At 39.0% G+C, this 20,932-nt stretch overlaps 1 protein-coding gene across 3 annotated transcripts in view; it reads right to left on the bottom strand.

Moving 5' to 3' along the window:
- The window catches only part of lmf1 (lipase maturation factor 1), a 577,648-nt gene that overhangs the window by 417,589 nt on the left and 139,127 nt on the right, over positions 1-20,932 (bottom strand). For all 3 annotated transcript variants that reach the window (XM_078240186.1, XM_078240187.1, XM_078240188.1), the window contains one exon: positions 9,759-9,907. In XM_078240186.1, coding sequence (XP_078096312.1) covers positions 9,759-9,770 — 12 coding nt within the window. In that variant the 5' untranslated portion in view covers positions 9,771-9,907. The remainder of the gene's footprint in view (positions 1-9,758; positions 9,908-20,932) is intronic.

Below are 20,932 nucleotides of genomic sequence, written 5' to 3'. Positions count from 1 at the left end.
AAATGGTAAACTATAGAGTAAATAATTAGTGCAGTATAATAACAGCAGATTTTTTTTTCTCGAAATAAATTAATCCAATAGAAATAACAGCTATGACATTTAAATTAGCTCCTTGTTTACTGATAAACGATGTAGCTATAAACATTGATAAGAAAGTTGCTCAATGCCATGTTTCTTTGGAAAGATTTAAATGTTTCTTCTACAAACAGGTGACAGAACCTTATAATTCAAGCAGCCTGCTCATACTAGGAGAAAACAACAGGGGCAAACCTTCAAATGTATACTTTTTAAAAGAAGAAGTTTTACAAGTTTCTGTTAAATGGAATCAGGGTTTGTAGCTCACTGGGACATGTGTTATGCATGGCTCACTAAGCTCAGTTGCTCGCTTAAAACCAGCCCTGGGAAACCTCTTCTGAAGTGCACGTGTTACATCTCCTGCTAGGCTTAGCGTGGTACTCAGGGCTGCAACCTAACAGGTGCACTCCCCTTTCCAAAGGAAACGGGAGCTTCATGCATTAAACTAACTTTATCATGCCTGTCAAGCACATTATCGTTGCACAGAAGGAATCCTACAAGTGTCTGTGTGTCATGTTCATAACCAGTGACATTAACACCCCCATCAATCATAGCCCTTTCTCCTTTCACAGATTAACCATTTAACTGATCTCCAAGGACCTTTCCTTCCGAAAACAGCTTATAGTTCTGTGAAATATAGCCTAAGCAGTCTATTTTCTAAAAGAAGACACCGTGTGCCCAGCCTTTCAAAACAATCGTAAATCAAATGCAAGTTACTCACTTCAGTGCCATGGTCAGCAACTAAAGTCCTGTCAAAGCCTACTAAGCCATCAAAAAAAAAATCAAGAACATTCAATGCTCAGTTTATTCCACAACTGCGTATAGACCGCAACCTTGACTTGCGTCGACCAATGGACGAATTGGTCGATGCAAGTCTAATGGATGAATGATATTCCAGTTGGACATCACAGACAAGTTTTAGGGTGTCCAAACTGGACAATTCTTTAATAAAAAAGTAATATAAACAAAGTTTGATGCAGAGCCACTAGATGTCACTAGCATTCTTTGCAAATAATACATTATGTAGGTGTTGAAGCTAGTATAAGATGATACATATGACCATCACCCAAGATAAACATAAATGAGGGCTTGATAAGGTAAATGCCGAGAGGCAGTTCCCTCTGGTTGCAGAGTTATGGTCTTAGGATGAGGGGTCAAGCTATTTAGTACTGAGATGTGGAGACAGTTCTTCATTTAGAGGACTGTGAATCCAGAGGACTATGGCTGCTCAGCCATTGACTATATTCAAGACAAGAAGAGAGTTAGAGATATGGTGATGAGGGAGGGAAAATCGAGTTGCTGTAGAAGATCAGCTATGATCTTTTTGAATAACGGAGTAGAATGGAGGGATTTACTCTTGTCCCTATTTTTGGGCCAACAGTAGAATTTAGACCAGCACACAGTAACCATTCATTTGACGAAGTATATTAACATTATTAACTACCCTAGTCTTTAGTGGTTCAAACATTGCTCTGATGTTCAAACATGTACGTGAATATCTTTTGGTAGTTGTGCAACTGCATGTTTATTGAGAGTGGCATTCTGTCCAAATCACTTGAGATTTTAAACAATGCAATGGAAGAGTATGTACTTTCTCTATTTTTCTATCAAATTTGATACCAGGAGGTGTCTGACAACAGGAACGCCCATAACATCTACCGAGCTATTCCACCAGATGTATCCAAAAGAGAAAATGCAGGAAAATCTCAGCAGGCCTGGCAGCATCTACGAGGAGAAAAAAGAGCTGATGTTTCAGTTCCAGATGACCCTTTGTCAAAGCTCTGACAAAGGGCAACTTTGACAAAGGGTCATCTGGACTTGAAACGTCAGCTCTTTTCTCTCCTCACAGATGCTGCCAGACCTGCTGAGATTTTCCAGCATTTCTCTTTTGGTTTCAGATTCCAGCATCCGCAGCAATTTGCTTTTATCCATCAGATAGATGTTGGGTTTTTCTACCAAGATAATAAAAACTCTTATTGGCAAACTGTATTTTGTAGATTACAGTACAGTGGAGGCACGTTTCAAGACCGGAGAGAAGTAGATTACTAGCAATGTTAGCACTTCTAAAAAGTGATGACTTCAGTATCAACTTAAAAAAAGTTCTGAAAATCCCCACATTCCACTCATAGCCATCAGTCACAGAAAGGGAGAGATGTGTGTGACTCAGTTACCAAGAAAGGGAGCTGTCTATCAAAACATTAGATGAGGAGAGAGAGAAAAGGAACAAAAGAGTAAAGAACTTGGTTTCATTAGTCATAACTTACTACAAAAAATAATTTTAAAATCTCAATGCATCGTATTATATATCACTAAACTCTAAATATATGTCACAAAGATTGAGTGATGTTGGAAGTCGGCCCAATTTTAAGTGGGAAATTTAAAAGTTTCTGAATTGCCCCTGAGTACTGACTTGCAAAATCTGTTATTCTGGCTAATCAAATGATTAAACCCAAAACATACCACAATTATCAAGACTAACTTTTGCACTAACGTAAGCAATATTCAGGAGGGAAATTCAGATGAATTGGCTGGCATTTGCTGACTCTCAAGAGTTGCCAGGTTTGAACAGTAAAAGGCCACTTTTACATGCAAACATTTATTCTCAGAAGCCAAATAACATAAGGCATATCTGGCATCATCAGATAAACCGCTATTCTTGCACCGTTGCCACTTTCACTATCTGGACGTAATTTCTTGACTACAATTTAATAAAACCCCCAAATGTGTACACTTGTCAAAAAACAAAAAGGAAAATGAAATTGATTTTCTTACTTAAGTTGTGGAAAAATAGCTTTTTGTATTTCTGGCTCTTTGGAATGAAGAAGCATAAAATGATTGATTGAGAATGTTCAACATTTGTCAAGATTATTTATGTTCTACACGTTAGGAATCTACTGATACAGATAATGACATTCAGTTCATCCTCAGAAACAAACAAAGAACTCTGGCAAATGCATAATATTGGAATCTACAGCAAGTTTGAATCAAGTCAACATGCACCACTCCAATACTTCAGTAATTCAGTGCTGTGTTTCTATTTGGCAGAAGGTTTTTCTACCCTCTATCTTTTGCCAAAATACTCCCCCCCCGCCCCCTCCCCCGCCCCCATCCCCTAACTTCTATCCTAAAATAAGGATTCGTGGGAGCAGGCAACATTCTGGTACCTTGATGCTCAGCATGCCTAGGCGTAGTCAAAATGCTTTGGCAGACTACTTGACTGTGATGGGCATCACAGTTCAACTCAATCTTATCCCTGCCAAGGTGCACACATACACAATTTTGCAGTAAGATTACCCAGTAATACCAGGCATGTTCTTTTGGGGTCATTTTGTTTTTCTTCCCTAGATCAGAGTGCAGAGGCCAAATAAAGTGTCCTTTTACAACCTGTGTAATACCAGGTTTTGCAGCACAAAGTAATGGTCAGAGAAGAGGTGATTCCAATCTGTATGCTTCAAAGCCACACGCAGGATCATGCTATCAGTTTACCTTATATGCATAAATTGTAGAGTAAACATTTGAAGTCATAACCTGTAACAGAATAGGTGCACCAAAGATTACTCCTACATATTATGAGATAAAAGTTCTGCTTCTGGACTCACTTGGCCACAATTAAAGTGAATGGTCAAAAATTAATTGTTTAAATATAATGAGGACAAAAAGAACAAGTGATTTAATTGTAGGTAACATAAACTAGAACAGAATATTACTGTAGAATTTGACACTAAGGCCAAACGTGGCCGCAAATATGAGAAATATAAGAATGTCCTAATGGGGATTGTATAAGAGAATCCAGAAGCTCAAAATCTAAAATTATACCAATGTAATCATGGTTAAATTAAACTCTGAAAAAGAAACTTAATTTGCTAAGTAATATTATTTTTCTTCATTCTGTCATATTACATTTTTCAAATTACTGCCTTTCTGAGGCAGTAAAAACAGGACAAAACTCACTAACATTTTCTGTTTCATAGAAAATCTTCAATCGTGTCCTGTTATTCTTCACAGCTAGCCTTCACAGCACTATTCAGCCAAGTACCTTGTCAGGGATACACAGATGAACTCTGAATTAAACCACTAGTAAATTCAAAGAAGTCAGATTTTGAACTTTTCAGGAAGGCAACTACTATTTTAAGTGAGGACCTACTGTATTCCATCAAACTTCTGGCTGGCCTCCTGATCTACACCTTCCATAGACTTGTGCCCTACTACATGTATTCTGTTTCACATCAAGTCCTCTTTCAACCATCACCTCTTGCTGACATTGATACAGCTAAGCCTGCGGGTTGAGAATTCTCCTCCTTGTTATCAAATTCCTCCGATGGCTCAGTCCCTCCTTATCTCTATTACCTCTGACAGCTCCCCATGATATTTAGGGTGCTCCAATTCTACGCATCCTGACTTTCCATTTCAAATGCACTAAGTTGTGGAATACCCTTCCTACACCTTCCCACCTTTCTACCTCACTTTCCTCCTTTGAGATACTCCATAAAACCTTTGACTAAGCTTTTAGTCATCTGCCCTAATAATTCCTTATGTGGTTCATAAGGTCCTGTAAAGAATTTTGTTTCGTTTGCTTAAAACCTGTGACATTTCTAACTTTTCCCAGTTCTGATGAAAATGTCACGAAACCTGAGTATTTCTTGCATCTTCTGTTTTTATTTCAGATTTCCTGCATCTGTAGTATTTGCTTTTGTGTTTTCTTGCCAGGATAGTGAAAGCTGTTGTTTGTAACTTTCAAAAGGAAATTGGATATATACTTGGAAGAGAAGAAAATTGTAGGAAAATAGGGCTATCAGGCTGATTCTTTGAAAGAGGCGGCACAGGCACGATGGGCCAAATGGTCTTCTTCTGCGCTGCAAGATTCTACGATTCTACAATTAAGCCAAACAACAATGAATTTGATAGTTATGGTTTTGGAATTGTATATTTTTATTTGAGTTATAGGAATTCCACTTCAGTACTGAAATATAAGCTATTGCAGCCTGTGATTGTTCCAAAAATCAAACTTTGAAATGGTAGCCATCTGCAACATTTCACATTTTACTATATTGGTCACCCCCACTGACATTAACGTCCTAAGCCTCATTAAACAGATGGATGGCACTTCACTTAGACATCTTAAACTGATTTGCGATATTTATGCATTGCTGGTAGTCTTGACTGCTGGCAACAGAAAATAACCACTTTTGGTCGCTTTGACTAAGGATTACTTTGGCCTGTGTAGGCTGGAAAGAATCGAAATGTAGCAACTAGGACCATATGCAGAGTAGCTTTGCAAAAGACAAGTTCTTTCCAGCAAGGAGCAACCTTTCAAGGTATTGTGATACCTTGTACTGAAAAACTCCTTGAACTTTCCCCACATCTCTTAATCCTCTACAATATATATGAACAATCATGGGGCGGCACGGTAGCGCAGTGGTTAGCACTGCTGCTTCACAGCTCCAGGGTCCCGGGTTCGATTCCCGGCTCAGGTCACTGTCTGTGTCGAGTTTGCACATTCTCCTCGTGTCTGCGTGGGTTTCCTCCGGGTGCTCCGGTTTCCTCCCGCAGTCCAAAGATGTGCGGGTTAGGTTGATTGGCCAGGTTAAAAATTGCTGCTTAGAATCCTAAGATGCGTAGGTTAGAGGGATTAGTGGGTAAATATATGGGGGTAGGGCCTGGGTGGATTGTGGTCGGTGCAGACTCGATGGGCCGAATGGCCTCCTTCTGCACTGTAGGGTTTCTATGATTCTATGATGTGGATTACGTCCAGCAAGTCACTGAGAACAAAGCTGAACGAAGCTTTAATGGATTCAGTACCTCCTTACAAGTAGCCCTTTGATTTCTCATCTTACAATATAGTATCGAAGGATGGAAGAGCAAAGTCTGTGTTTTGAAAGCCATTTATCATGAATATGTACATTTATGAAGTATGCAAGTATTTTGCTGCAAAATAGACTACAACAGTTTGTTTTTGTCGTCAGCTAAATAACTTATTTCCTTAACATAGTTGGCAAATGTGCATGTTTGGCAAAGTTATACCATAAAGAAAGACTGTACTTAAAGAAAACAGTTGCCTCCTTGCTGTACATTGTAGATGATGAGTAAGATAAACAAAAAAGTGCCAATCATGAAGTAATTATGGATGAGGGAAGCCATTTGGCCCAATTCATCCATCGAGAAGAGCCCTAGAATCCCCCAGAGAAACATTTTAAGTGATTCCAGGTCCTCTTTCCCATTCTCCATCTTTCCTCATTCCACAGATCTCAAACAGGACAGATCAGATTAAGTTTTAACTATACATTTAATGCTAAAACTTAAGTTCTTCAAAAAGCGATGGAGTTTTTATTTTATTAAGACTATGATTTTCAAGGTTTTCAGATCTCAATTTCGCTTTAATTGAACACAACAAAACAAAGCAGAAATATTGGTCAATATGCCAATATTGAAATCAGAAGTCAGCATAAAGGTATCAGAAATATTTTTAGAAGTTACTTTAAAAAGCATAGCAATAATCGATATTTCCAATTCATTTGATGCAGTCAGTGACAATGATTTAATGACTGTCTTAATTAATGTAAATGAAGGTTTTGGGGATTACTAGGGTCACTCGGTCATTTTCTCATCACAAATGTGATGTTAAATGTCCAGCCACAAGCTCACAGAGGGTATATTTCTATACTTCTGACCAAAAGAAATTGGAAATGAACACACTCCATTTCAGTGGTTTGTAAATTGAGCCACCAATGTGTAACTCCACAAACAGTCAAAAATAGAATAAGTCTATGTGTACAGTAGCGGTGGACATAATACATATTCAGGTCATGATAGCTCAAACTGAATTCAATTTCTCAAGGTTTACACATGCAGATGTCCAGCTTTTTGCACTATATCTGTATGAAGAGCTTGAAGCACACATTGGATGTTTCTTCCTGCAGTAAATGGAAAGAGATTGACAAAAAGGGTGCATCTATCACCATAATGCAAACCTCCCACTGAGCAGGAGAGATCAACTCCAGTGACAAGTGAAAGCATTTACTCTTGAGCTGTGATCCAAGTATAAACTCTGCACAATTTATTCTTGACCATTTACACTAAGGCAGCTGCAATTTGTTGTAAATTAACAGCAGTTAGAGAAATGAGGCTAAAGATTACTTGCTACCATAATATTCATGCTTTGAACAGAAGCTGCCTTCAAATATTAAAAGTACAGGTTATTTCAGACCAATAGAAGATACTTGTGTTTTTCGCCCACTAATTTCTCATACTTATTCTGTGGAGATCTGTATACTCATTATATGTGCCCCTGTTTTCTGCACTTCCCAAGTTGATTTAGCGTACATTTTATTTTACAGTTCTGTTTCAACGGACCGAAACTACTTGACCTAACTTAGTAGTAAAATCTCAAGATGGATCAGATGCCTCAAACCTTGTTCTTTGTTCTTCCAAAAAGGTTAGTATGTTAAATAATCTTGCTCTCTTCTTCAATAAGATTTCTCTTTCATTATCCTACAGGTGTCACCCATTCACTCCCTAACATCTTACCTAAGAAGGGAGGATTGAACTACAGTCCACGCCATTGTTAGACAAGAGCCTGAGCTCTGAAACGGACAGCTTCCTCAAGACTTATTTTTAAATAGTGATGTTATCAGACAGCATTGCAACAAAATAAAACAATTATCGAATTTGTGGTGTCCCTCTTAGTCAGATTCAGTTTGTTACAATGTTGATTCTCTCCCAATTTGCATCCAGTCAAAAAACAGTTCCCATAAGCAGGCAAAGGCTTGTTCACGCCATAAAGCCAGACCATAAGGTCCAGACTAAGATTAAGATTAAAATTTTTTACAAGGTAACTACAGTAGGAGGAAAGAATTGTAAGATATTGGTGGTGTAGATATTTAAGAGAGGATAAAGATTAAATGAATCCATAAGAGTTTAAAGATCTTCCACAGAAGGTTATTTTTACAATCTTTAAACAGCAAAGCGAGACAAACAACTCTTTTCGTAATGCTTCCCAGTCCAGAAAATGTTGTGTATTGGAAATTCTTTTGACATAAAGACCGAGACTACCAAAGTCAACAGTTAAAATGTATCCACTCTTCGTTGCTAAAAGCATCTAAAAATAATGGAAATATTCCTATAAAAAGATGAAACTACTGTCATTATACAATTTACTATTCCCTCTAAACAATAACCTACAGCCTTTATACAATTCTTGACATAAGCTCAGTTAACTCAGAACATATGGTGAACGTTTCAGCCTTCCGTATAGGCTGGAGGGCTAACCTACATGATTGCCTCATTTCTCAGAGCAGACTTTTGCTCTGGCCTATTTTACCCAAACCAACAAACTCTGTACAACAAGTAATAATTTTTTTTTTGTGAAATTGGCCGATTTACTTTTTGAGCTGATAGTTATTCTTGATCTGTAGGGATTCTATTCCTGTGCCATTTAGGATTTCAAATTCTTGTTGGAATGATAACAGCGACTTTTAGCTGGAAAGTCAGTAGCCTGTGATCTTCCTTTACTGACTATTGTTGTCTGGAGATTTAACTCAATAAGATGACTCTGAATCTCATCTCTCAACTCCTTCCAACTAATCTGGTGGGTGATTTCCATGCACATCCAGTTATGGTTGCATCATCTTCATAGTCAAATTCGGAGAAAATTACGCTACTTTGGCAAGTAGGTTGCTTCACATGAGGTTACCTTTTTAAAGTTTGATCTGTCCACATGTACCCCTCCCAATTAGCCACAATAATGGATCACCAGCAACGAATGTAACTGAATGTTCGAGTAAATGGCTGAAAGCATTATCATTTCTTATTAATAGCCCCAGCTTCTCACCTGTTTTTCATTAACTGCTGATTTATAATTAGTGGGTGGTATTAATTAACGTGACATACCTAAGGTGAAGGTTTGACTGAATCAGTTCTCTGGCGATCCACCAGTTGAAACATCCATTTGGAGGGAAAAAGCAAAATAAGATACTCTAATCATATTTTTGTAGCTCCTTTTACACAGAATTACATAGGAGTAGGCCATTCAAGCCAACTGATACGTGCTGGTGTTTATGCTCCACACATGCCATTTTCACACTCTATTTTATATAACCATATCTGCATATCCAACTGTCTTTTTTCAATGTGTTTATCTAGCTTCTGCCTAATGTACCTAGAATATTTGGCTCAACTACTTCATGTGGTTGCAAGTTACCTACTCTCTGGGTAAAAAGTTTCGCCTGCATTCCTTATTAGATTTTCCAGTGACTGTAATTGGGTACATGCTCGCAACTTATAGAAACACACAAGACCTGCATGCTCTTAATATTTCTTTAAAAGCTGTAGTTAACAGTAGAATATGCGATTATCAGACGGCAATGTAAAAGATCTAACAACGTTCTGACTGTGAAAGGAGGCGTGCAACTGATGGTTATGGATACACCTTTAAATGTAATAGATGTTCAGATCTATTCTCATTATTTAGCTTTGGTTGACAGATGCAGCATCTTATATTTATTCTCTCAGTAGTTTAATCAATGATTTTTAGAAGAACTTGCTTATGTCCCCTCATTCTTCGCAAGCCAGCCACCCTGATAGTACATCTTTATATTGCATCTGTTGCTAATTAATGTTGCATGACATAAGATTACAGTGAAACCCAGGATCTGCATTAAATGATTTTTTTTTTAAAAAACCCTTACCGCTCCCAGCATGATGCGGAAAATGAGCCAACGGAAAGACCATATGACAATTTTGGATGGTGGTGTATGACGTGGAACGGTACGGAGAGTCAGAACAGGGCACAAGAAAATACCAAGGAACCCAGTTTCCAGGAGCTGAGACTCCCAGCCTGTAGGAGATAAAAGACAAGAACATTCAAAAAGTTAACAGCATGCAGATGTGCAACTGTCTTTTGTTCACATACACAGTAAAACATATAAGCAATTGCCCTCTCTAATTCTAGGTCACTGGTAAGAAACTATCTAATTGGTGTGTAAAGGCAGGGTAGCACCTCTCACAGGTGAGCTCAGCCTGTATTAATCTTAACCTTCACCCAGCTTTCACCTGCAGCTCTATGTATCTGTGAGCCTACGACGGCAGCCACACCTAGTAAACTGCTTGGACTGGTGGGCCAAACCAGGTGAGGGTAGCCAATGGATCTTCTCCCCTCAGTAGCTTAGGTCTACCCTGGCGCGTGAAGATTGGTTCTCTCAGAGTGGGTAAATCTAAGATTAATGGTCTTGAAGGCAGGTCAGCATCATGTTGCTTTATTCTAATAATTCTTATATTCTTCTGTTCTTATGTTGTGGAATGTGTAGAATTCGACAAGACACTGATGATGTCCTGGTCAGCTGCTGCATCCAGATCTACCTCCAGCCATTTATAACCGTCCTGTCACTGGACAAGGATAAGTCAGAACAAGGGAGTAGATAGATACATAGATCATGGCAAGCTCCAAATCGTGATGATGATAATACAAAGAAAACAAGCAATCATAATTCATAACACAGTTACAGACAATCATTAAAATGAAAATTCAGCATAAAATAATAAAGGGATTGCACATTGCAAACATTTAAGTATACAAACAATTACAGTCCCTTGTAAAAGGAAAGTCTCTTCAAGCCCAGGATAAAAATGAAATGTCTACTACGCTCTGAGTTTTGTATGAAAGTCAACATATCATATGTTCTCAGGTTGAGTTCAACAAATTTTCAATCATTTACATAATATGAGTTTTATAAAGTCGAGGATTGGGCAGTCTCGTGGTCTAGTTGTTCTGTCTCTTATTTGCAGAATGGTGTCTTTTCTCCTTAATTCTGTCACACATTTACTTTTGTATGGTTGTAGTGAGATAGTGACAATGGGAGGTGGATTTCAAGAGTTTTCTAGGAAAGTTCAGACAGAATGTGTTTTGCCTTTCAGCAAGGGAACACTTTCAGTTATCCGATCGTGTCAGAGTAGCTTTGGTATGTAGTGCCCATATCAGTTCCATTGCCCATTTCCGAACTCTTTCAAGCTTGTTCAAACGCACTTTGGTAAGTTCAGCAATCCTCGCCATAATTCAATTCACACCTAAGTCACACTCATCATCTCTCTAGCAGCTTTCATCCAATATCTATCACAAGTCCTCTGGTGAAAGTGAACAACATTAGAACAAGTGTAATAGATGCACTGGGAGCTGTAGCTCACAGAGGTGGCTCAAGCCATAGGGCTGTTTTCACTGGAAAAGCAGAAGTGGAATTCAACAGCCTGAGCGACTGAGCAGCCTTTTTCAAGACCATACATATTATAGTGTTGTTATTGCTTGAAATGGTGATCATTCTAAATAAGACAGCATGACTGTTCCCAGAGGATGAGAAAACCCCCAGATAGTAGGTAGCAAATACTACTACCAACAGAACTCTGCCATTTTTGTGGTTGCAAGATGAATGTGCTGTCTTGTCCATTTGGCCAACAATGCAGCTTTTGCACCACAGTCCCCTAACTACAAGAAAGGTCCAGACTTCACGTGCAACGGTTGTTTCTCAAGATGCAGAACCCAACTTTGATGTAAATGGAGCTCATGAGTTCCAGTACCAGCAGGATGTGGATTGTGCATGTTCAGTTCGCAGATCAGATTTTCTCTTGGCTGTCACTGAGATGTTCAGCATAGGTCCAGCATTTCCACACACAAGGACTAAAAAAAAAACGCAGGTGAATTAATTCAACTTCATTCTTGCAACCATGAGTTGGTGACCAAGCAGAGAATGGGAGAGTTCAACAGCCCATCGACCCAACTGTGGCACAACTGAGGAGGTCCTGTAAACCATTAAATAGTATCTCCATAGCTAAGAACAGGCTGTTGTTCCATATTCAAAATGAAGGATTTTCTAAATAAAAGCTACCAAACAGAACATGCTAGTAACGTGGTGTTGAAAACTACAAAAAACAATCTTCCCTTCCTGGCAATTGCTTGCTTCAAACAATTGTGTAACGACAAAACAAACAAATGAACTAAACTCATAACTCTAATTCAAAGTTAAAAAGAACAACATTTAAAAGCGCAAAGAGAAAATGGGAGAAATAAAAGAATAGACTCAAATGTGTATACCAATAGCAATATAATGTATTTCAACTCTGAGAAGTAGACATAGTTTAAGTTTAGAAGGCTTTGCGTCATAGAACTCCTACAGTGCAGAAGCAGGCCATTCAGCCCATCAAGTCTGCACTGACTCAGCATTTTACCACCGTCCGCCCAATCCCCACAACCCCTAATCCACCTTACTTACACAACTTGGGACACCAAGGGGAAATTTAGCAAGGCCAATCCATCTAACCTGCACATCTTCAGACTGGTGGAGAATGAAAATTAGATCTCTTTGGTTCCAATATCACTAATTTAAGATGCTGTTCGTCAAGAGACAATGAAGAGAAAGTTCCTTTTACACAAATATTTTCAAGTCCAGGTATCAAATATCACACTGAAAACTAAAACTCAGTGTTGTAATATTGAACCTGAGTAGACTTATTGATGTTTATATGCCAACTTGGCACCTGGAGCCTGCTGGCAGCATAGTAATGAGTCTCAGGCCTGAAGCTGACACCAATACATGGGCAGGGTGCTTCATCAGCTTGCTACCCATTGCAGATGGAAGTCAAAGGTCACATCCCATACAGTACAGAAGGTGGCCATTCTCACTGCTGGCTCTCTAAAAGACAAATGTAGTTCACCCTGCCCATGCAGTGTTCCTTTTTAATTTTTTTTTCTAAACAGTTATACACTGTCCCTAACAGTTATATATTATTTTAAAAATCATTGTGCATTCTGCTTCCCCTTTTGTTACTGTTACTTGTCCAAAAATTCTCCTAACCTCTCCCTTCATTTTTAATTACCTTAAATATATGCCTTGTGGCTACTGATTGACTTATCGACCAGTGAAAATTATATTTTCCCTAATTTACTTCAAGATCTCTTAATTTTGAATAGCCCCATTGGATTTCTTGTTCTGAATAAAATGAACCCTAATTTTTCCAGTCTCTTCTTATAAAATTCTTGAATCTGTTCTGCGCAATCATCATTACCCCTTTAAAAACTAAGACACCCTAAACTAGACACAATGGATATAGGTTTCCACTAAGTTATCAGCACATTTCACCAGAAATCTGGCAAACTGGCATTTAAAAAATCATGGAATTTAAAGTGCAAGTTATGTCGCGTGCAGTTGAGTATCTGTAATGTTCTGTACCAGCTTAAAACAAAACATGACACTGAAAGCCAACCCCTCCTACAAAACTGGGCATGCCCCTAGATTGAAAGAACAAGGATACTGAGTTTCCACCAATCGTGCCCTTTATGTCTTGCTTTCGCACATTAGGTGGCACTTTAAAAAGTTTTAGGCACATTAAACATTTCTTAATGTTTAAGAAACTGGCCAGTGTACAGCTTTGAAGCTAGTAAACGGTACTGCATGTTTTTTAAGAAGTCCTTCTTAGTTATTTAAAGTCAGGTTATTCACAGGTTTTGGATGACACAGATTAAAAACGCTTAATTTTTGCTAAACCCAATTTCAGCTATATTAATAAAACGGCACTGACTTGCCACTCTTAAATAAAACAAGGAATGTTTTAATGCAAGACATTTAATACATTCTAAACCACTGTCACGTGGTGCGGGTTCTTGTAAAACTTTACATTTGCAGTTATGCAAATGGGTTTGAGCCAAAATTTGAATCATAACTTCACTTTGGAGACCAAGTGCAATTTTGCATAGATTGTTGATTGCACACAATGCAGAAACTCTACCCCACTATTCGAAATGCAGCCTAAGTAATATCCAACATCAGCTTTGCTATGTGAAGTTGGTAGCTGAGTTTCATACATCAGTGGGTTCAGAAAGTACTTAATTGGCTGTGATGCAATTTGGGGTGTCCTGAGATCATGAGAGGCACTATGTCAATAGAAAGCTTCCCTTCTTCGGATTATCATGTTAATGTAAATGTTGTTTCACACCAAAGAATTTGAGACTTCTTCTGTCAACTTTATTTTAGTCTTGACAGGTTCAAATTTACTTATCTGAATGCCCACGGTAAGTAAACAATCAGATTAGATGGCTGAGGATTGGGCTGGTAATAATACTCAATTTACTTTGTGGTTACCATTCAAACAGTTGAATGCTTGTTAACAGGTAAATTATACTTCATTTTACAGTACTACAAATGACACTGTTTATTGAAACATGCTGTGTGAAAGCCATTTATACAATAACTGCATTCTGCAAACACACACTAAGTGTAACGACCATGTCAGAATGTCGTTCTGAGATCATTTGTGACTCCAGCTAGCCTAACCCACTCATGACTTTCGTGCTTACTGGCTCTGTGGTTAGATTTGTGAGTGGTCCAAAAAGAAATTATATGCCACATCTGGCAGGCGCAAATCCTCTGCATGCCGTCGTGTCCATCACAAACAACTATGTGCGGTTGGTTTCCATGTGACTCACTCATGGACAGAGAACAAAAGAAAGCTGAAATTATAGCATTTTAAACTCGGAGGGTTTCCTCAAGCCTTTTATTCATTGTAGCAATTCCTTTAATAACTTCTGACATTATGACAAGAATTTGAAAACTACAGTGGCATTTCTCAAACTGTCGATTCCCCCATCCAGGAACAAAAGCTATAATTTCTTATGATCATAACCAGACATAATGAGAAAGTTCCTCTTGGTCAAAAAGGTCAGGCTACAGCTGACTGACCTTCAGCTGAAGTATTTATGAGAGCATTAAACTCAGCTCCTGGAGTTTTGAGGTTGATTCCAGAGAGATTTGTAAGGAGTTTACATTTATTTTTAAGTTTTCAGTTGGAGCTGTGTTGTTCTCAGTTGTTCAGAAGGATCACTTGAGAGCAATTTTCTAAAAGGCCCTCTTTCATGTTGGGTCCTTCTGGGGAACCGATCGTGGAACTGGCAGCAGCAGAAAACCTGGAGGAGGGCAGGAAAGCAAGAAACAATTTCCATTTACATTGCACATTTCACAACCCAAAGTGCTTCATAGCCAATTTAGTACTGTAACTAAAGTGTCGTCACTGTCAGAATGTAAGCCAGGAGGCAGCCAATGGTGGTGTAATAATATGGTGTGCCACAATGGTAGGAGACAATTTCACCTTACAACTCTCCAACTAGCTGATTGTATGTCATCTTGCTGTAAACAAGTGAATGATCACATTGCAGCGTTCAAATTCAATTTTGCACTGTCGCAAGACAATTCTCAGAAAGATTCAATACAATGAGAAAATTAGGATGGACAAAAGCCTCATCAAACCAATGATTTTGCATATTTAGTGTTTGTAGATAGCTTCATTAGAATCCAATGAATTAGCACTCCCAGAAGGGCTCGGTAAGAAAACACAGGGTATGTTGTAGTGCAGTCACAGAGGTCAGAAAGGTCCCAAACATATATTGATTTCATAGGAACGTGGCCTCTCAAGCTTATTACAGATTGCCATTCAATTGGATCAGAACTAATCTGATGATGAGCTGCAACTACCCACCTTGGTTCTGTAACACTTACCTAACAAAATTCTACCAACCCCAGTTTTCAAATTTTCAATTGACCTCCAGTCATCACAGCTTTCGAGGGTGGAGAGTGTTCCAGATTTCCCCTCCCTTTTGTGTGAAAAAGTGCTGCCTGACAACTCCCATAGGTAGCCCAGCTCTAATCTTAAGGTTATGCTTCAATGTTCTGGACTCCCTGCCAAAGGAAATAATCATCATAGAGAGTCTTTAGTTGTCTTCAATGCCTTGGGTTAGTAAGGCGACGAATGGGCAAGGCTTTTTGCTGGCTAACCATTACAAGGCCACGGTTATGAATTTCCAAATAATTGCCTCAGGTTCTCTATTCGTAAGTGCTTAATGTTTTTCTACGTGTTTCATACTTTAATCAACTATCACTAATCAATAATTCAGCACAAAGCCTGTATACTCAAGTACTCTTTACATAAAATAGTCTAGACAGATACACAGGCTAAAAATCAGGACGACATTGAAAGCAGCAATCACAACTCAAATGGGTTAATTACAGTTACGCTTGTGTAGAACATTGTGCAATATGATTCCAGAAACAGGCTATTTTCTCAGGTGGAAAATGTAGCAGTAAGAGCTAATACTGCACTGGACATTTCCATTGTGCCACAATGTGGGCAAATGCAGTATTGGATTGCAGCCTTTCTGCATGGGCAGCCTAGTAATACAGATAGCTCCCCGACGCTAACCCTCTTCAGTTAACACTGCCACTGTTGTGCCTCAATACCTGCCTTCCACATCATTGCACAGCGGCACAAAACACAAAATGGTCCATTTGTTCCCATAGCTCTCTCTAACATTTTTCATGTTTTTATCTCCTAAACTTAACTGGGAATTATTTACTACAAAGCTTGTGGATCACCTGTAACAATGCAATTCCAGAAAGTAAATGAACAGATTTGTACAACTTCAGGGCAACGGGCAAATTAACAAGGTGAATTAAGAGCATCTAATGCAGCTCAACCTGTACCTGGCAGTACACTGAGACACTCTCCACCCAAACGACCCACCTTCATACAATCCAGTCAGAATATTTTCCAAGTTGAGTTCATTTCACAGGCTTGAACTAGGAATTATTTATTACAACTCTTGTGATAGTGATTGGACCATCTTTCAGTGCTTTAAGAGACTAAGCACTGATAGATTGGAAAAGGTTTGCAAGGTAAAGCAGTAAGAGAAATGAAGAGCATTCAAGCAAAAGATAGTTCAGTACCAAGTACGCAATTTCCTTTGGGAGGGGGGGCGGGGCAGAGGTAGAGTATCCAAACCTAAAGCATGTTGAATGACAAAGTAATAAAACAGAAAAAGGTCAGGAGCAAGATTCAATTAATAACTGGGTACGGCCATGGAAAGTATCGGAGGTAACTGAAAAAGTTAATATGAGGCAAAGATAGCGAATTAGTAAAGACACAAGAGCTTTTTCTATGATTTCTATTAGAAGGAAATATTAAATTGAACCCTAAAATTTTATATAAACATAGGAACTACAAGGGGTTTGCAAGGAAAAAGCTTAAGCCTCAGGGAAATTTTCAAGTAGATACAGAAGACATGCAAAAACATCAAATACTTTGCATCCCACTTTCCAAAGGAAGCAGAAAATGCACAGGCTACACTAAAAGAGGGAGTAAAAGTTATAGGTGGGATAATCAAAAGAGAAGATGCATTAAAGGATCATTACTGATATTTCACATGGTTAAAAAAAAAAGCAAAGGTAGAAACAGTAGAGGCATTGGTCACTTTTCAACTTTCATTGGACATAAGAGCTTTTTCGATTTGTTTACAGGAGATAAGCATCATTGACAAGGCCAGTATTTGTTGCCAACCTGAATTGCTCAAAGTGGTGGCAGTGGTGACTTCTTGGACTGCTGCAACACAATCAGTGCTGTTGGAGAGGAAGTTCCAGATTTTGACCCAGCAAACAGTGAAGGAACAGTGAAATGGTTTCAACTCAGGATGTTCTGTGACTTGGAGAGCAATTGTGTTTTCATGCCTCTGCTACCCTTATTCTTCCAGAGAGTAGAGGCCAGGATTTGGAAGATGCTGAAGAAGTCTCGGCAAATTACTGCACTGCATCTTGTGGATAATACTGCTGCTACTGAGCACTGCTGGTGAGGAGAGTGAATACTCAAGGTGGTGGTTGGAGGCACACTCAAGCAGATTGCTTTGTCCTGGATAGTACCGAGTTTCTTGAGTGTTGTTGGAGCTGCACTCATCCAGACAAGTGGAGAATATTCCACCACACTCCTGACCAGTGCCTTGTAGACGGTAAACAGGCTTTGGGGAGTCAGAAAGTGAGTTACTCACTATAGATCTCCCAGTCTCTGACCTACTCTTGTAACCACAGTATTTATAATACCAGTCCAGTTAATTTCTGGTCAATGTTTCAGTCTTGTTTTTTGCACAGATTGCTGGGCTCTCCTGTCATTGAGAATGGGGATATTTGTGGAGCCTTCTCCTCCAGTTCATTATCTGCCACCACTCCCAACTGAATATGACAGTGTGCAGAGTTTTGATCTAATCTGTGGCTATGGAATTGCTTAGCTCTTTCTTTTGCACCGTGATTCAGCTGTATTAGCATGCACACAATCTTGTGTTATAGCTTCAAAGGTTGGTACCTCATTTTTGGATTTGCCTGGTTCTGCTCCTGGCATGCCACCCCATACCCATCAATGAGCTCATGTCTCCAAAGCATTCGTCAGGCCTTTTAATTATTAGTCCGGTAACATTACCAGTATGTTACCATTCTCATGCTAAAGAACTCGAAGTATTCAAGGAAGTGAGAGGAATAAACCAGGAAATTAGTCAGCCTAACATCAATAGTAGGGAAGTTTTTGGAAACCATTGTCAGAGGCAAATTAAACTTTCATTTAGAAAAGCACGATTAGTTAAATATCTGACACGCTTCTTTGAATTTTTTGATCAGATAACAGAGAAAGTTGATCAAAGTGCAGCAATATATATACGGACCTTTGGAAAACACTGAACTAAATTTCATACAGAAAGCTTATTAAGAAGATGGAAGTTCATGGAATTAAGGAAAAAGTGACAGTAAATGGATTTAGTGACAAGCAGCAAAGGGTGGTGGTCGATGGATGTTTTCCAGACTTATGTGGGAGGTGCTGGGGCTGTTTGGTCCATCTGCATCTGTGTTGGCTCCTGAAAGAGCATTTTGATTAATTCCACTCCCTCTTCTTTCCCTAAAGCCCCACAAATTTCCCTTTTCAAATATTGAGCAAATTCCCTTTTGAAAGTTGCTAAGAAACTGCTTCCACCACCCTTTCAGGCAGAGCATTTGATGAACTGTTGAAACTTGATACTCAGGATTAACTGGAGAAGATTCTGCCTTAGATGGGTTTTTAAAATCCTTATATGTTATGGTTGATTTAAGGACTTCGCCACCAAACCAAAGCTAGGATAAGCTTTGTTTTTCCTCCACAAGCACTTTTTGCACCTTTCAGAAAAAATGTCAAACATTTCACAGAGGGAGAGCCACTTGGACGTGAAAGGAATAACGTTGATAAGCAGAGTTGCCATTTTACACGCAGCATGACCCTACAAACAAAAGTCAGATGAGTTCATCTGTTTTTGCCAAGTTAATGAACGATCTCCTTAACCTTCCTTCAATAGCGTAACGTAATTTTTAAACATCCATCTGAACCACTGGAACAGGCAGTAATGTATCTCTCTGAAGGACTGTACCCCCAGCAGTATAATTGTAGTCAGCCTGCATTCTGTGTTCAGGCTTGGGCTTGAACCAACAATAAAGAGTGTGGGAGCACATTAGGAACAGCAGTAGGTATAAAGTCAGAGTTATAGAGGTTTACAGCATGGAAACAAGCCCTTCGGCCCAACTTGCCCATGCCATCCTTTTTTTAAAAAAAAAAACCCTTAGGCTGGCCCCAATTGCTCGCATTTGGCCCATATCCCTCTCTACCCATCTTACCCATGTAACTGTTTAAAAGCTTTTTAAAAGACAACATTGTACCTGCCTCTACTACTACCTCTGGCAGCTTGTTCCAGACAATCTTCTGACTTCAAGGCAAGAGTGCTTCCAATTACACTCAAGCTGAGACCTGGGTAGTAACTGATTCTGTTCTTCATAAACTTATCGCTGTTACATGCTACGAACAAACACTTTTTAACCATAAGTCCTCAGGTAGGTTATTTGGTGAAAGCTGAATCCTGGGAGTGGCACATTGATGTTTTAACAGAACAAAACAAGGGCCTGGAGGGAACAATTAAGAGGATAACTATAACTTTAAAAAACTCATCTGTGCTCCTCATCGAAGCACAAAGGCAAAACTTGTAACAGACTATATTCCAAATAGAAAATTTAGAATTTGCACATGCAAATAGAGCAAAAACTGAACTTGTAAAGACTGTATACATCTGCTTATACTGGAATTTTACAAAAAATGTCACATTTAAGGAAGAAATTACTTTATCAGCAACTATCTTAATTTTTTTTGAGATTCTTGGTACCACTGAATAGGCATCTTGTTTTTCCGAACAGCAAAGGAATTTTTAAACTCCATATTTATGCTGCAAAAAAGTTCACTTTTAGACCAGGGTTTTCTTTATGGCTTTTGTGGTGAAGGATGGTTGTTGTGTGGAATTAGTTGCCAGAGAAGGACCACCTTGCATCTTATAAATAATTCCTGGTACTGTAGGTGGCATGGTACACCATTGAAAGATACAAACAGCCCTACCGATCCAATGAACTCTCGATCTCAATCGCAGTGCTGGAGAGAGATAACACGTCATCTTCTATCAAGACAGTTGAAGTTAGTTCAATTTTTCACTCAGTCTACATTTATTTACAGAGTTAAACATTGAAAGTATTCAACTCCTAACTCAATCCCACAGTTTCACCGAATGTGTATTTCTGGTAAATGTCTATTGGGGCTTTCTCAGAGAGTTGATGTAGACTCTAGTTTATTTATTCATTTATTTGTTTATTTATCACAAGTAGACGTACATTCACACTGTGAAAATCCCCTAGTCGCCACACTCTGGCGTCTGTTCGGGTACACTGCGGGAGAATTTTTAGCATGGCAAATGCACCTAACCTGCACATCTTTGGACTGTGGGAGGAAACCGGAGCACCCGGAGGAAACACACGCAGACACAGGGAAAATGTGCAAACTCCACACAGACAGTGACCCAAGCCAGGAATTGAACCTGGGTCCCTGGCACTGTGAGGCAGCAGTGCTAACCACTGTGCCGCCCCCACTGTGTGCCGAATGGCCTCGTTCTGCGCTGTAGGCATTCTACATGTACTCAAGTGAAACCCAAATTAATGCCTAATAATCAAGA

This window comes from Mustelus asterias, chromosome 23, assembly GCF_964213995.1.
Source record: "Mustelus asterias chromosome 23, sMusAst1.hap1.1, whole genome shotgun sequence".
NCBI lineage: Eukaryota > Metazoa > Chordata > Chondrichthyes > Carcharhiniformes > Triakidae > Mustelus > Mustelus asterias.
The sequence above is the reverse complement of the archived record's forward strand: the minus strand, read 5'-3'. Positions and strand labels throughout refer to the sequence as shown.